The 18581-nt window shown below is 38.6% G+C and overlaps 1 protein-coding gene across 3 annotated transcripts in view; it reads left to right on the forward strand.

The window, feature by feature from the left end:
• Window positions 1–10286, forward strand: part of MAP3K7CL (MAP3K7 C-terminal like) — a 32437-nt gene extending 22151 nt beyond the window's left edge. For all 3 annotated transcript variants that reach the window (XM_061359000.1, XM_061359001.1, XM_061358998.1), the window contains 2 exons: window positions 775–890; window positions 9070–10286. In XM_061359000.1, the coding sequence (XP_061214984.1) occupies window positions 775–890; window positions 9070–9250 (297 nt within the window). In that variant the 3' untranslated portion in view covers window positions 9251–10286. The remainder of the gene's footprint in view (window positions 1–774; window positions 891–9069) is intronic.
• Window positions 10287–18581: the final 8295 nt, after the last annotated feature.

Raw genomic sequence — 18581 nt, forward strand, 5'->3', positions numbered from 1 at the left:
TTGCAAATATAACTGATACAGCTCTCATGACATTTCTGCTAACTAAATATATCCCCTTCTTCTACAGGAATTAAAGATGCAGAGAAACTCAGTATGTTCTTGAGCAAACTACTTGCAGCTTGAGGCATTACTGGAACAGAACCCATCATGAAATCTGGGCTCCACTGGAGTCAGCAGTGTAACTCCTGTTGAGTGAAGCAGAATCAGCCCCAGTGTCCCAGATCATGGTCCTGTCCCATTTAGCAATAAACTGGAATAAGCATTGCATCTATGAAAAAAGAGTGTTTAATCAATAGCTTTACAGGTCTTTTCTTGCCATCTTGCAGAATTGGAGAATAAGAGCTTGTTTGCACTCAAATTACCCTTATACTCAGTGCTGCAGTTTCTGCAGTGAAAACATACATACTTTTTCATGGGTCTGATCAATGCATCAACTTTAGCAATCTTGTATCACTGTAGCTGAAAAACTAAGGGAGAAATCATTCTTTGAACAATCTTTTGGGATACTTTGCAAAGTTGACAAGGGAAGCCCTGAAAATCCTTACAAGGTTTGAAGGTTTGTGCATGTTTTTATGTGGGGAAGTGTTTTTTCCCCTCCATGAAAGGCAGTCACTAGGAATATTTGTCTGTATTCTGCAGTTGTGGGGTGAGGGGAAATTTCTCTAAGTATTCTCACAGGAATTAAGATAATTATTGGATCTTTCAAAGTGTATGTTTTTTTCCAAAAATTTCATTCAAAAGCACTATTTTCTTCTTCTTCTTCTGTTCTTAAAGCCATTGCCTCCTTGTCATGACTCTAAAGAATCTATGCAGGTGTACAAACAGCACTGCAAAATAGCAGAAGAGTACCATGAGGTCAAGAAAGAAATTGCTCTGCTGGAAGAAAGAAAGTGAGTAATTTTCTGAAAGTATTTACTGTTGTATATTCTCTTTGTAAAATCCTGTTTAAAACATGGGGGTTTCATGTGATATTTTCTGACATTACACCTCTGACTGAGAGTCACTGTACAGCACAACAGTTAGGCCATTGTTCCATAGAATCAACTGAGGCCACTAGGGACACAGGGCTGTCATAGTTCTGGGCCCCCAGTTATACAGATGTCCCTTGAAACCTCCATTGACAGCCTACAAGTCACACCAATCTAGTTCAGCTGGTGTGAGCCCTCTTTTTAGTTTTAGGGAAATTTCCTTCAATTTAGCTTTACACATTTTAATGAATGGTTAAGTTTAGAGTATTTGACACTATTAGTGAACATTTTTCTGTTTACTAATAGGTGCATTGTCTCTGGGTACATTAAAATTTTAGGTGTTCATATCCAAAGTGCAGAAGCTGGAGGCATTTTCTTGTCTATGACCTATACTTATACCCCCGTCATCTTTGCATGACTGTTAAGTGGCAAAGGGCAGTCTGTGATTTTCAGTCCCTTTGCACAAGAAACCTGAAAAATTAATATAGAGAGAGGAAAGAGGGTGAGTAGTGGAAGTTTTTAACAGGCAACAAACTCCAAGTAATGGCAGTTACTGCTAATTAAACTTTCTCTTTCAAATTCTTTTTTATTTTCACATTCACACTGAAGGTGACTTTAGCAGTTTTGCCTTCCTCAGGGAGAGTTACCTCAATGTAGATCTCAGACTTCTTGTGCAAATGAAGACCACATCATCATTATTTCAAATGCTGCTTGAACAGAAACATTTGTAATATAGCAACTGGGGTCAAAAGAGCTCTGTTACAGGGTGGGCTTTTGGACCAGTGTATCTGTTTCATAGCAATCTTTGCACCAGCTGACCTTGCGGTACAGCCAAATTTGCATCTGTGGGAGTATTGAGCTGCAGAAGCAAGCTGATGGGAGGGAAACTGATGAAATCCTGTACTCACAGATGTAAGACAGCCAAAGATGACCTTGACTCCAAACTATGCAGGATAAGAAAGTGAAGCTTGTCTTTATCAAGGTTGATAGCTACAGGCACAATATAGTTAGTTGCCTAAAGTGTTGGAACAAGTTGAGGTTTCCCTCTACAAATCCCCTTCCATTGTAGGACCTTCACGATGCTCAGTTGCTGAGAAACTGGCACAAAAGTTAGAAAAAAACATTGTCCCAATGCTTGCATTTGATTCATCGTTAATTGAACTTGGCCAATCAAAAGTAATTGGTGTTTTTAAAAACCCGTAGAGAAGATAATTAATTAGAATAGTTTTACAATTATTTGTCAAATTTGATTGTCTAATATCAGCTGTGTATGTGTGTCTTTAGCAACCACATTAATTCAGTGGAAACCATGTATGTCTTCTCTGAAAATCCAAATGGACTATAAAATACTAGCTGGCATTAAAATGCTTAACTTTTGATGTATAAACTCAAAAGGTGACCTTAGACCATTTGGTTTTTAGAGTTTATTAAACATACATGCATTATTATTACTGACACATCCCTGAAGCAGTTGTCATATTTATGAAGCTTGGAGCCCTTGAAAACTAGACTCACATATATATTTTTGCATCTAAAAGAATGAAAAAAAATATTATGTGAATGCATTGTTGTTTATGTATGGGGTCTGTGTTACTTGCTGAATGAGAACTATTTTGCTCCTTGGGAATGGCAGATACATGCACAAAACTGTTTACCTGAGCTCAAAACTACCCTAATCAACCTCTGAACCCAGAAGCCAGCCTCTCAGCAGTGGTTATCATGGATGAATTTAGGGGCTTCAGGATAGCATTTTCCTTCATTCCACCAATGGATATCAACAGTCGAATAATGTGAGGTAGCTTCCACCACTGCTTCTTTTGCAGAACCTGTTCTGTGGATAGAGGATTTCATGCCCCAGTAAACATATGTTAAACAAGGTTGGCTGAATAAGGCAGCAAACAGAATTATATTATTGTGATTTTTATGTGCCATCTAATTACGTATCTATGGCCTAGATACTCACATGCTGTGCAGCTGTGAAATGCCTAAAGAAGGCTAATACCAGTGCAGCACCTTTCACCACCTTCCAAATCCCTTAATCTGAAGAAGTGGTCCTTCGGGCATTGGGAAGCTTTTTTCCTCCAGATGTAAACTATTTATGACTTCTCCCTCCAGGCAGATTCTCCATAGTGTAGTATTTTGAAGGAGGTATCATGAAGGTCTCACGACACTGCATTTCCCCTTTGGGTTCCTTTTCTTTCTGTGGCAATCTGTTTTTATAAAACCTTCCAGAAACTAACTGGGACCTCTTCACCACATGAAGTTTAGCTAAAATGGGAAAGTGGATTAAGAAGTTATTAGGGCACATGTGGGTATGTAGGTGTACACAATCTGAACACATTGGCCCTGGTTTTTATATAAAACTAGATAGAAAGGGAGTATAAGTGCAGAGGTGAAGGAATAAGCAAAAAGTAAAAGAGGGTTTTGGTCTACTGATCACTGATTTATATCTAAAAATGTTCTAAACAGTTACAGTTTTAAAGTGAAAGGAAGTTTATGGGGTATCATATACTGAATGAAGTGGAGACGAATGGATGTCATGTGTGTCCTGTGTGTTGAATATTCCATTCTCATAATCAAAGGATGCTTTTGTGCTTTCTCTAAAAAGTCTGATGAAAAGATGGAGTTTGCAGCTTTTGAAATTTGCTCCTGTTGCAGGTGTCTTTATCTTCTACATTTGAATTTGAATGTATGGAAGTATAGGTTCATAACTGCCTAATACACCTGCTATCTATTGTCTATTTCTTTTAAATATTACTTTGATAAAATGGACAAAGACAGCGGTTCGTCCCTTGCAGTGGGAACACTTTGTGCAGTGGTTTTCAGCATACATTTTTACTAAAGGCAACCAGAAATGCTGTTGGATGGTACCCCTGCCAGTGCTCTGAACTTCCTCTCCACAGATCAACTCACCTGTGGAATTCAAATGTCAAGTCCCACCAGGCAATGACTGCACCTGTGGTGTCAACTGATAGTACACTGTGATGCAATACAATAATTATCAAGAGAAGAGCAGAAAATGGATTGAGCAAATATTTTTGGCTAGGGGGAAGGAATAATGTTAAGTCAACCTGACATAAATGTCCATACAGGAACTGGAGCTTTTTAGTGAAAGAAAAAAAAAAAAAGAAAAAAGGAGTACTATTCATTCCATTTAAAATCATTTTTGTTTCAACCTCCAAAGTCCAGTGTAACCTTTTACGCAGGAAATAATACATGCAGCTATATTTCTAAAGGAGGCATCTTCAAGAAAGTTGAATAACATTTTTTTTATAATAGTAAAAAGCATTTACTCTTTTGCAACTTTTCAAAGGCTTTCAATTATGCTTAGCTTGACTTGTCTCTCACTGTAGTGTGAAGAATGAGTATTAGCTGAAGTATAGAAAGGCAGTGGTGTGAAATGGCAAGCATTGTTTTTCATCAAGCCAAAACCAGAGCTTATTTGCCCCTTTGTCTTGTATGCAAAAATAGACAGCCAGAGAATGTCTTAGGCTGGGAGTAGGAGAGAAGACAACTATTTCATAGGAAAATGCGAAATGTGAAGGAGAAAGGGTGGTTGCAGGTTCAAAAAAAAAGAAGGAAAATCAAAGGACAAAGCAAATAATAAGGGGAAAGAAGTTACTCAGGAAGAAGACAAAGGAAACAAGAATTGAAAGAATTTAAAACAACACTGGGTACATATTTTTGCTAATACAAATAATTGTAGCTTTGCTGCCTTCACTCGAACTCTTCCCATTTATGCCAGCAATATGTAGCACAATGGACAAAATCACTCTGGAATGGAAGACATGATCAAAAAGAAAGAAAAGGGTGTGGAACAGAGAGTACACCACATTTAGGTCATAGAATGTAATTTAATTTATGTTCCAGAAACACACATGTATTTCCATAACAGATGCTTTTGGGTATCTAAGTTTGGGTGAAAGGGTTGGGATGGCTGGTTATTTTGAGCACTTGTTATATTGCTATTACTAGATAATGACCCTGGATTATGTAGTTAAATATTAGAGTTGTCATGGTTGCTAGCTATATCTTATATTCTTAGCACTGGCTGGTTTTCTCTTTTTCCTCCCCCAGACAATTCTAATATAACTCTCCATAAAATATCATTCGATCACCACCTGGTTTAGGATCATTCCTTTTCTTTGCCATGGATATGATTTTTTTCCTTCTTTTACATACATTACAGCAGACATGCAGTGGAGATGTCTACTTAATTTTGTGGCATCCTTCCATATGCTTTAGCATGCTCTCATGACCATAGGACTGATTCTAAGGTCTCAAGTCCAGATGGTTTCTCCAGGTACACTATTTCTGGAGTGTCTTTTGGAACGCTATTGAGATGAGTAGTCTTCAGACTTCCAGGTACTGCAGAGAAAGACTGGTATGAACCATAAAGGCAATTTTTTTAATCTTAATTATTTTCCCATTCTAGACCTGATTTTTCACCATCGTGCCAAGCAGTGGAAATTACAATTTTATATATAGAAAGAGAAACCTCAGCTTGCCCTATTGCAGTGATGAATACTTAAGGACTTTTTATGTGCTGGCATCTAAGACATGTTTTAATTTACATTAAAACGGGCTGTCTGCTTGTTTTAAAAATTAATTAGTAGACTTTGAACACACAAAAACAGTCTCCTTAGGCAGCAGTTACGTTACAAGGTGTCATGATTCCTCCTGATTTGAAAGCCATGTCAAATGTGGGAAGAATAAATGATCTTATGCCCACCAAAACACACAGACACTTGTTAGCTGGGAAGAAATGTGTAGTACCAGAGATGCATGATCCTGAATATGTTGTTCACAATGGAGGAAAGACAAGTGTGCCTCTTTGCACTGTGGAAGCAGTTTTTCTTGATGTCAAAATACACTTGTCTCCAGACAGATTTATCTGCTTTTTCTGTCATTTTTGTTGATGTTTATTCCTTGTGAATATTTCTGTAAGGGAACTCTGTTGTCTGCATGGTCTGTCATTAAGGCCAGGACAAGAGAAATGATTTCCCAAAGACCATGCTGAATTTTTCTCCTGCTCTAGTGTGGCTCGTGGTTTATTGGTTTATGATGCAAATCACACTTGTCTTCTTCCTACCTAAACCCCTCCTTGAGAAAGAACATTTAAACTGTATATTACAGATTGTCCTGAAGCTTCAAGTACCTCAGCACCGTTTTAGAAAATACCTTATGAATGCTGTTAATATTTAAACTCAGGGTAACCATTAACAGGAAACATAGATTACACAGTGCTAGATTTATTTATTAAGCATCCATAACAAAGGCTAGATGGTGCAAGAGCTTAGTATGGTGTTCTTTAACCTCTGGAAGCCAAGTTCAAATCCTGGATTAGAACAGAAGCAAATGTTAGTTACCGTCTTCATCCTTTTGTGAGCTTCGTAAACCATACCATTCATAACATTTAGCAATTCCCTGGTACTCTAATTTTAGATCTCTGTGGCAGGCTGACAGTATTTGCCTGAAACATCACCCTACCCTATAAACAGGTGTTGATCCTGATGGGAAGGGAATAAGTAGGTTCTGCTGACTCAGAAGCGGGCAATTTTACTACCTCAGTGCAAGGGAACTGTTTTCTATGAGGGAAGTCCTAGACTGTGGACTACAGAAATGGGTACATTGTGATTTTAATGCATTTATATTTTGTTTAATACAAAAGCTAAATCCAAAGGGGAAAAAAACGTTATCTGTGCTGCTTGGGTATTACTAGAGAGCAGCACAAAAGCCATACCTGCATATAGCCTAATTTTATCAAATCACGACTGACAATCATTAATAGAGGTGTCTGAGTTTGCATGTTGTCTGTCTGTGCCACTCCTGGCTCAAGTCCAAATGGAGTAGTTAGTACCTTTCTTCTAATTCTTTACTAAAAGTCCCTGTGGAAAAGGTTTACCTGCTTTTAAGATGCTGATTACTTCTTAATATTTTTACTGCATCTCCCCTTAAGAACCTCGTAAAGTGTAAGAAAATGAAGAATGATTGTGAATTAATTTGTTTGGACACTTCTGAGTCAACAGTCTGTAATTTGGAAGAGCTTAATTTAATCCTTCAGTCCAGCATTGCGCCAGTAGAGTAATTCCAAAGAAATATTGCTAAGCTCTCTTTTGCTCCCAAGAGACAGAAATCTTCTAGAGGAAGCCCTAAGAGACTGAAGTGATTAAAGATGCCATACTTGTAAAGTCTTATTGTCATTAGATGCATTTCTCACTCTCTAAAGCATACATGCAATTAGTCCTTTGTGGCCTATAGTCCCATTAATACGAGCTGTCTAGCAAGATAAGTTCATCTTAGCCAGTCTGAAAAATTGGTTGATCTTGTATGGCCCAATGAAGAGGAATTAAATGCTGCTTTTAACATTTTTACAGCTAATGTACCAAATGTTAATAGAATTCTGCTGAACAAAAATATGCTCTTGATGTTTTCTCTTAAGAGCCTGATGAAAGGAAACAGAAGAGGCTTTGCTGCAGCATAGCTCCTATACAGTACACCAGTGGTATAAAACAAAGGCAACGTATTTAGCTATAGGGGGGGTTCTATACACTGCAGTTTTGGGGTGATTTAAAATTGCTAAAATGGCTGCTAATTTTTCTTTCTTTTTATTTTATTTTTTTTTTTTTTTTGTTAATGGGAAATGTGGGAGAAATGAGTGTGCCAGGGCTCTCTGCTAGCTTGACTCCTTGAACTGCAGGAACTTTGTAAACACTCAGCTAAACTAGGGGAAAACTGTGCAATCACTTAAAGCTATAGTAAAGACAGAGGAACATCAAACTGAGGAAGATTAAACCGATTCTAAAAGAAGACCGAATAGAAATGTTTTTGAAAACCTGCGTGCTTATAGTTTTGCTGCTGTAACTGGTAGTTTTGCAGCTGTAAGTAATGTAAGTGATGGGCAAATACTGAAACGTTATCGTTTCATGAATACTCTGACATGTAGTGATAGAATTGCTAAGCTGTAGGAATTTTTCCCATCTTAAATCACCGGTCTAGCCTGACAAGAGGGCTCCTTTAAAGACTGTGGCAAAAGCTATCCACTTTGAAGGCATTACATCTTCCCACTGATGATCTATAAGTATTGTTTTGACATGACTGAGACATAAAGTCAGAGGGCTATGAACGGTTAAAGATTAACTAATCTCTGAAATAGAATGATCAAAAGAACTGAGAACCTTTTAGAAGAGATTTCCTGTAGCAAGGGTGGATAAATTACTTGACTTTCAGCGGAAAGAAAGCAGAGGCCAGGCTAGCCTGCTGGGTAACTAAGTGGAGAGCGATTAGATACCCTGTGAGTTATTCATGCCTTCAGTGTGTTTTAAGACCTATTTATCTTAATTTGTGCTGAGGTAATTTCAGTTGATACTATACAGGAGACTGCAGCTCCTGCCCAGCTCTGGGAATACAGGGCACTGTGTGACTCCCTCCAGAAAGAAGTAACAGCTTGAATCCTGCGTCTGCTCTTAGAAAGACCAGGAGGGGTCAGGTTTGCAGCAGTATCACTCTTCTTCAGCATAAACAGATCTGAGCATAAACACGTTATAGAAACAATATATGTAGTTCAGATTCATGTGCCTACTATTTACTAATTTTTCTTGTAGCAGAGAGTAGGAAACCAGACGTACTTCAGAGAATTTACTGACAAATCTAACTAACAGAACAACAAAAAAACCCAAACCCCAACAACAACAAACAAAAAACAAACAAAAACACACACACACACAAACCAGAAAACAAACAAATTGTTTGGTATTGAGAAAAAATTGCCTGTTATTCTTCAGGCAAAATATTAGCATGAGATTTCCAGGAACTTGAACTGCATGCTCAGCTCTTACTGAACTTAGAGGTACCTGAGGTTGTTTTAGCATCTTGCAGGTTTGGTCACTGAACAGCAAATCTGTCAGAGATTTTGGCAGTGCCTTTTTTTAAAGACAAAGGTAGGCTTTTAACAAATTAATTTTCTAGGTCTTTATTTCACAGGAACTCAAGAAATAGCATGTTAACAACCTATAACCCAGCTTTAACCTAACACACGATGCCAAATACTTGCGTACTGCCATTTTTAATCTTTGGGTTTTTTTTTTTCTGTAATCCTCAGAAAGGAGCTAATCGCCAGGCTGGAACAAGTGGAAAAAGAAAGCATGGATGCTGCTCAGCTGGCCAAGGAGTATGCAGAACTGACAGAGGAGAACCGAACACTGAAGCTGGCCCAGACACAGTGTGTAGAGCAGTTGGAAAAGCTCAGAATACAGTACCAAAAGAGACAGGGATCCTCATAACTCTCAACTAGTTTATGTGAGGCAGTTAATACAGGATTGGTCCTGTGCTGGAAAGAGATTTTAAAATAAAGGTCTGTTTAATATGTTATAATACTTTACTACAGATACAGAGTATGTAGAAGTCTATATTTGATTTAATGCTTGCCATCCAGTTGCTTAATATAATGGATATTTCATCCATTATATAATGGATATTTTATTTCAAGTAACATAATTGAAGTTAATCTATCCCCATTATATGTTCTAGTAGATCAAGTTTCTTTTCTAAACATATTTCTTCCAATTTAAGAAGATATGGACACACTAGAAAATGATATAAATAGTCTCTGTGTTGGAAATTTGGACCATACTAAGGCATACAACAGGGACAATGTTAATATATGGAATACATGTATGTTAATTTTAGTTTGGTGAAGATTTTTTTAATTATTTTCCTCATGCCTGAAATGTTTGGAAGTTATATTAAAACAGGTCTCCTCACTGGTAAAAACTATACTTCATTATCCCATGTCGGCTTTACATTGTTGTATAAAATCTGAGAAATTACACATTAAAAATTGAAGTCACATAATTATTTTTATCAAATGCGTGTACTGCCAGTAATAATTTGCAAGTAATGAAATTAAAAGGAAACTAATGAGGTCAGAAATTCTTTCCTTGAGCATAAAGGTAGTTTGAGAGTCTTTTATTGTACTTTTGGGCATGCGAGAAATTAACATAAGGATACTACCATCATAGTTTCAAGTGAGAATATGTCCACAAAAGTACTGTGAGGATGTTTTGTTCTTATTTTTGGGCCTGTTTTGAAGCATAAATGGCTGTAAGTAGGGACAGGAGTTCCATCATATACAAATAACCTGGAAGTAAAATGTTAATCTTATTTGCTCTATTTATCCCTGTATTTTCCTAGATCAACTGAAATTTCTTTGTTATACTTCCATTTCTATTCATACAGTATTTTTTTCATTAAAAGTGGATATAGAAAAGCCATTTTATGTTCTGAATATTATTAAATCACCCTGTATTTTTAACTCTGCTTGACAGTGGCAATTTGTTACATCTTCATGAGGCTGGAATTGAACTTGATGTGTCGTTAATCCTGAAATGTGTCTTAGTAATTGAAAACTATGAATTTAAGATTTCTGCCAGAACTTTAGCTTTGATTATTAGCACTAAACTATTATAAAAGTGGCATTTTATGTTAATCAGAACAATTTCTGGAGAAGACTTTTGGCACCAAAATGTTCCCCAGTAATTCTGGCAGCAAAGGGGACAATAAGAAATACAAGCTGCCCTTTTTTCCTCTGTGCTAACTGCGTACAGTTTTCCCTGCAGCACAGGCATGAGAACAGGCTCCGCGTTGCTACCAGCACCTGACATTGCAGTATAAGGAGGCAGCAGGAGAGGACAGCCTTGTCTTCACTTCTCCTCCTGAGCCTCCAGCGCAGGGGCTGTGTAGGTGCCCTGTACCTTACCCTGGCCACTGCAGATACACGAAGGAAAATCCCCAATCTGAGGCACGTGCTTTCTGCTGGGATGCTTCGCAGGCAGTGTACCGCTGTATTTATTCCTCTTCCATTAGTCCAGTTTTCACTATGTCTTGTGAAAGTTGAAGAGAAAAAAATACATAATGAATAAAATGCACTTGGGATGTCAAGCCTGAGAATGCTGGAAAAGCCTTGTCTGAGTTTTGCACTGATGGGAAACACCAGATGGGAAACTTCAGAGCTTTGCTTTGAGCACAGGTCACTGCAGAATCCAGGATGTGTTAGTTTTGTCTGTATTTATGTGTCTTGAACAAGAGGATTCTGATTTTAAAAACTAATTTGTCATTTTAGTCAGAGTTTTTTCCATCAAGCATTGAAAATGTCAGGCAGTCTGGTGATTTCAGTGATAATTGAAAACTGTACAAATTACATAAAATTGTTTCATTAACAGACTGGCTTTGGATGGAAGTGGATCAGACAGCACAATGTTACTTACAAATAACTGTGTTCACCTTAAAGCCTTCTATTTAAGTGCAGCCATTATGCTTTAGATGTCAGAATAACAACAGATCGCATCTCGGAGAAAAACCTGAGGGTTTGTGACACAGAGCAATTAGAGAGTAGCCAGGGAATATGGTCTTTCTAACTGGTAGATACTGACCAGCATGGAAGTCTTCAGGAAGCATTTTTACAGGTGAACAGACACCGAATTCATGGTGTTGTCCGGCTACCAGACTGGACAAATAGGGAATTCTTAAAACATCCAAAACTCATAGATTTGTATTTAATCTGGACTGTGGCTATTTGCAGTCAATTTTTCCCCCTACTTTAAGTTCTGGTGAAAAAAAAAAACCGCTTTGTATCAATATATTTGCCTGCCAGCTCATGTGCCTGAGAATAGTGACTCATAGAAATTGCATCACAGTCCAAATGAGTAAGACTGATATAGAACTACCAAGGAAGAGAAAGTGTCTCATGAAAACAATTAAAAAAAAAATATCAGGGGAAATGGGATTCAAAGACAGGAGTGCAGACAAATGGAATTTTCCAAAAATATTCATAGGCAAGTGAAATAAAAATGCAGAAAACTCAACATAACCCAGACAGTGATTCAAGTGTTGCAAAGAGTAAAAATGGCTGTAACAGCCTTCCGAGAGGTAACTGCTGTGTCTATCATCCACCTCTTGATATTTTTATCAAGAGCATAATAATGATAAACATCTCATATTCAATAAATTTCCAGTTTTGACATGCTGAACTTCTCCTCTATATATGACTTCAAACTGTGCAGCTCTGCTGACTCGATAGCTGAAATTAGGTTTTTAAAGAAAACATTTATCAAATTTATGCTGTAATTTTCAAACAGACAATATGATTTATATCCTTCCACTACTTAAGGAGAGATCTTAAATTGGTCTGCAAATAGATCTACTGTAAGCATGGCACTGTAAAAAAGAGTTCTATACAACTGTTTCAGAGATGTTTTTACACCATATTTCACCCAAGGACTTAGAAGGTAGTTTCAGCTTTTGAGTTCAGCCAATGAAAGGTTCAATTTTATGACTCCAGCCTGTGACAACTGCGGCTGTATTCAGGAAAACAGCAGTGCAGTCTGAGGCTCTTGCTGGCAATTCACCAGTGGTCAGAAGGCAAGGAAAGACATGTGAAAGGCTCAGATGACAAAAGAAGTTGCGAAATCCATACAGCTACATAGATACAGCCTGATACACAGATAAAGTGTATTTCTTGCTATTATCCAGGTTATTCAGGTTAGCAAAAGTAAGCATACCACTATGATGACAAATGTGTTTGCTTCGGACCCCTTAAGAAAACAGTGAAGTACACGGGTTTGAAAAAACAAGACCTGTGCTTTCCATTTCCTATTATTACTAACTTCCTTCCATCGTAACAAATGCTGAACAAGCTCGATTTAAGTATTCCAGTTAGGACGGATATGACTCATGCAGTCTTGAAACAGCCAGAGAGAGGCCAATGCAATTTTACACTTGAAAAGCCTGGAAGATAAGGACCAGGAGGTTTGGGTTTGGCAGCTTTTTTTTAATGTTTCCCTTTCCAGGATTAACTTTACACAGGCTGGTTTTGTGAGTTAATGATCTTTCAATGTGTGCCACCTCCCCCCAAGGGTTTTATTGCCATCTAGGCTTAGTGAGCATTACACTTTGTTCATAGCGGGTACAAATCTGCAAGGGTACGACAAAGGTGTTCTCCACCTTCCTCTGGGCTATGTGCATGGGAGCTCTGGCACATGCTGCTCCAACTCCAGTCACAAACCATCTTGCAGAAATGAGCTAGTTGCAGCCTTCGTCATGGGGTCACTGTTTTTTCCTACGTAAAATCCTTTCCTTGTTCAACGCACAAGATGGAAGTGTCTGAAGGAGATGGTTGTCTGGAGGAGTCCTGCCTCACTTCTTGTGGAGGGTGCACGATGTGCAAGAATCAAGTAAGAGAGTTACAGGGAAAGGAATTTAGGAAGTTTGGTCCAGGCAGGGATGTAGCAGAAGAGATGCTGGCTCTGGCCAGCAGGATTGCAAGGAGAGTTGACAAAACCAGAGGTCTGGCGTGACCTTTCTCTCCTATGCACATACTTCCACAGACATATATGCACAACCACAGAGCTGAGGGTCTTTTCCCTCCTGTAAGAGTGTCCTGGCATGTATATGCATGGATAATATGGTGATGAACATCCTTGGAAAGCTCAGGATGAAACTACTAACCTTCCACATGACAGGCCTGGAAGGTGTACAGCAGTGAAGGCCTAGGGCTATTATGGAACAAGTACCAAAAAGCTGGCCCCTCTTGTCCATCCATCTGGGCTTTGCTGGGACAAGACCAGATATTGTGACTGCATTACTGTACTACAGTGCACCGTAAGGAGGGAGCAAATGTAGCAAGGCAGACTTGGACGGGCAGCCTCAATCTTACCTTTTCCTCCTCTGCATTCCTTGGTTTTGAAGTGTTAAACTGGGAATTACTGAGATGGTCCTTCAGATGTGCACCAAAACTATGCAGCTGGCACTTTAAATTCAAAGAAGTTGGGGGTTTACAATAAGAATGAAAAAAAAAAAATCTATCTTGCTTGGGACAGTGCCAGTCATTTCTATGTTCTTCAGTTCTTCATGACAAGGAATGTAATGCGTTACTCATACCTGTATGAATGAAAGATGACCATCATCCACAAATTACTGTTGACCTAGACCCAGGCTTTCTAGACTGCAGTTTGGTGGTTTGCACTGTAGAAAGCACAAGATTTAGAGTACAAGTCACTCAGCTTTTCCACACACCAATCATCAGTTCCCCCTTCCAAACCTCAGTTCCTTTAATCAACCCCAACCACAAACCATGGATCTGTACCCCCTATTGAGTTACCAGCATCAGTCTAGAGATCAGATCCGGTTGACTTGTGATCTCATGATGTGGTCTGATGACCACCATGTGCTTGAGATGGTTTCCAAATGTTACAGTCGCACAATGTGTTGTGATTCTCTGCTTGTATATGGCAGCAAGGTACTCTGCCAGCCTGCAGGTGATGGCTATCAGATGTGCTTGATTTCTTTGAACTTGTTAGGAAAACATGAGAGCGGGTGGTCTGTGGATGTAGTTGTCTGAATTCTGTATTAAATCTTAATACAGAAATTAGGGAAACGAAATGAGGATCTGCGTGCTGATGTAACAAATGTGCAGCCAGATGCCAGACTGTGCCTTGGGTGCTCAGAATGAGGAAAGTGATATGAGAAATGTAAGTGATGGAAAGGAAGTAGTTACAGCTGGGAAGAGGAACTGGTGAGTGAACTGTGTGCCTTAACTCCTTGCTTTCTCGCATTTTATGGCTTGCACCAGTGGGATGTATAGGATGTTGTCCTTAACATTAAGCAGCTTTTATTTGGATGTTTCCCAAGGCTTTTCCAAGCCTAGCCTCCACAAATATTTTATACTTCATAAGTTTATGTTTTTGTCTAATGTCTTGTATAAACAGAGCTTTACTGTGATAAGGTGCTCACAGCATTGCAAATGGTTCTATAGAAAGAGGAATAACCAGAAATGGTTCTATAGAAAGAGGAATAACCAGGAATAACCATATATTTCTATGATTTCCTAATCATAGAAACATAGAATATCTCTAGTTGGAAGGGACCCATAAGTATCACTGAGCCCAATACTATGCCAAGTGCTGTACTTGAATTAAAGATAAACAAATTACAGCCTTGATAAATAGCCTGTGCATAGTAAAAACTATACTGAAGGTCGGACATGTTAGTACTGAAATAAATGCATCCCCACTAATGGGGTTTTGCTGCTTTCACTGCATAATTAGACTTTGGTGCTTTTATTAACCAGATCCCCAGTTACCCACATGAAAGGATGGTAATGTGATGTTCTGTGATGAAAAAAGCATCCACATCTACAGACTTTCTCCACAGCCGTTTCATTGCAGTACTCTCCCCAGCTTGTTCCTTTGACTGTTGCCTGTCAGATTCCTCTGCTGTGTTTGGATAGCTGAAATAAACCAACCAGTCTGTATTTTTAAGAGTAGTTAGAAGTAAATGCATAATTTAAAAACACTGCCTGCCAAAAATCTTTAGTGTCTTTCAGTCAGACCCTTTTGTATTCATGTTCTGCGAGTATGTCAGTATATATACGCTTGCTGATTAGATGTCTGCACATAAAAAAAATACAAGGCAAGTGTTAATATTTATGGAAGACAGAGGCGCATTCAAGCATACTGCTATAAATACTGTTCTAAACATTAGGCTTATTCGGGGGCTTCACTCCCTGGTTTTGTGTCTAATCAGAGAAAAGCCCACTACTGACATATGAAATACTCCCTCCTTATGAAGTTACATGCACTGATGAGAATGTGAACACTTATTTTTTACATAATTTCAGAAAATGAGTGTTCTTTCAAGGGAAACCAAACCAAACCAAAAACATGACAGTTACAAGCTAATATAAATTACTTCCAGCTATGCACTAACAGCTAAAAATGTGCTTCAACCTATTTCCAACCCTTTCATTAGTTCTCATGAGTGTACGCCTATAAAAGATACCCTTACGTTTGACTGTATGAGCTCCCTCTGGTGGGCAATGTGACATCTACCACTATCATTACAAAGCAAAGAGAGATCTCAGAAAAAGTTTTGGGTAAACAATTATGCTCGTCCAAGTGGTTTATGTTTATTTCAGTGTTTATAGCTACTACACTATATAGCTTGTTTATATATCTAGATATAGGACAGTATGCTAATTTCTCACCATCTGACCACATCTGAAACAACCAAAAGAGTGATATCCAGTAATTTAAAGAAAGTACAGGTGCATTGTACAAAAGGTGCAGTTTGCACAGAGATGTAGTTTTCAGCAACACAGTGGAAAACAGCTAACATAAGCACCCAAGTTAAATGAGTTCTGGCACCCTGGAGAAGTTGAAATAGTTCATAATACTTAGAAATTATATAGTAATACCTTTATTTGTCCAAAGTGCTTCTGTTGAGGTCAGATGAATTTATGTCTCTGGCAATTTGGCCTATGGGGCTTTAGTTTTTCAAAGTACTAGACAGTACTGATTGCAAGCACATTATGTATAAAGCACTTATTTAGTGATACAAAAAATAAGAATCGAATACTCTTAACATAGTACAGAACAACTGAATAATGTACCTATTTTTTTGCTGGCAAATTTTAATATGCCTTAAATCTCATACAGCCTGGCATCCACGAGTTATACTTTTCTAAAAGAAAACACAAGTGCTGTCTTCCTATTTTTCTCTTTGCATTTAAGTTAAGTAATCTGAACACCGGAAGTGCTAGTCTTCAGAAGAGTGTCCTGATGGATGGGCAATGTTCCAGCCATAGTTCAAGTTTCAACAGCCCAAAGCGGTCGTGCTGGAATATTAGGATTGTTTAACCAGCAATGAATACGGTGGCTCTTGCACACCCCCCAGTTTATTTGAACAACCATGCTTTTGGAAAATTTGGGTTCCTAGAATGTTTTGGGAGGAAGAAGAGCGGAAGAAAAGCATGCTGATGAGTTTGCTTTTCTATTTTAGCTGTTTCAGAATTCCCCTTTGAGAGGTTTATGTTTTGTCACTTGGCTAAAACCTGGCAAGAGATGAAATTCTAGTTGCGCTGCACTTAGAGGTGAGGATGAAAGTAAACAGGAGGATTTTACCAAAGGCAGTAGACAACGTTTTTACTTGCAGTTTTCGATAGCTGTGTATGTCCTGAGTATGACTGTATGTGCAGGGTTTTCAGATGTTTATTATACTCTCCTAATCCTGTAATTTCTATTCAAGAGACTCCTAATTCACAGTTTGGCTGCCAGAGTGCTCTGATGTAAATCTGCCACTGTATCACTGTCCAAAAGGGAATCAGCACTGAATTTTTGTCTTGAGAAAGTGGCATTTAAAAGTGCTTAACTTTGCTTCTGAAATTAGGGTGTCCACATCTAAGCAAACAAGGCTCTCTCATAGGTAATCAGCAGCACCAAAAAGGCACCACACGGTAAACTGGATTTAGGCCCCGGTTCAAAACAGCACTTACCGCGGGGCACTGTGGCCACATCAAACAAATCTCTTGAACACATACCTAAGTATAAGCGATGAGTAGTTCCCACTGATCTGCCAATAGGACTGTTCACAGTAGTAAAGTTTTTTTCATGCACTGAAGTGTTTTGCTGGATTAAGGCCAGAGAGACAAGCACCTCAGCTTGAAACTTGACTGTTAAAAGTTCATTGGAATTTTATTATGTGCTTGGAGTGTTTAAACACTGTGCTACATCGGGACCTTTCCGTTGAGCCGTCTGTCAATGAGCTAAACAGGGCCTCACAGCATCCAATAGCAGGGAGGACCTTCATACCATGAGGTACATACAGAACTTGGGCATCTTGCTCCAGTGCCTTGGGCTGAGTCTAGGTCCAGTTGCAGCTGCCAAATAAGCCAGATGCTGGCATAAGTTGTCAGAAGTAATGAAGAAAACATTCTCTTTTGTCACTTTTATTCCCACTGTAAAAGTAAGCACTTTTATTCCCACCCACCCAACTGCAGCTATGCCAACCCTCATGAAGTGGCTCTGTAGGGTCATTATAAGGAGCTATATGAGTTTAAAAAAAAGCAAGCAAACACAGAAGAAATGTCAAATATTTACAAAGCACTGTAAAACACACCTAGAAATGGCTCTTAACTAGAAAAGTAACAGCATAATGCTGTTAAAGGATTTTAGAAATACTCCTTTTATTTGGAAAAATTCACCAGAAATACTGGACTAGAATAAAAATGCATTGAGTGTGTCTGTCAGATAGGTCCCATTCCTCCTTTCCTCTTGCTTCATATACCCCTCCCTGTTCTTCCAGTAAGAGGAGATCTCAGCTGCTTCAAAGATGAGATAGAGAAATAAAGTATTTCTCAGAGTTGTAGTTGCGGCACCATTTTCCCGGATAAGCTTCCCTCTGCTTTTGATGTAGGAACTGGGCAGCAGAGGAGTGCTTGGGTTAAAAGTGTGCTCTCTACCATCCATGTAAATGCCTGCTCAAATTTAGATGTGTGATAAGCATTTGAAATTGTCAGTTTGTATGTGGTAAGAAGAGACTTAGAGCTGAAGTATTTCCTAGCTGAACCTACTCCGTAACCCAAGAGCTTCAGTACATTGGAGACAGTTCAGCACACAGATTGCTCACCCCTGCAAATGCATTCTTCAGACAGGCATACATGACCACAGACAATTTTGCTTGTGATGTCATCTTGCAATTTGATTCTCCCATGTAGTCAATACCCTTCCTTTGGTCATTGTAAACTGAGGAAGATTTCATGTTCAAATACAAAATGATCAA

This window comes from Neopsephotus bourkii, unplaced genomic scaffold, assembly GCF_033783945.1.
Source record: "Neopsephotus bourkii isolate Nb327-2 ecotype Australia unplaced genomic scaffold, CSIRO-AGI_Nbou_v1 NB_962, whole genome shotgun sequence".
Lineage (NCBI taxonomy): Eukaryota > Metazoa > Chordata > Aves > Psittaciformes > Psittacidae > Neopsephotus > Neopsephotus bourkii.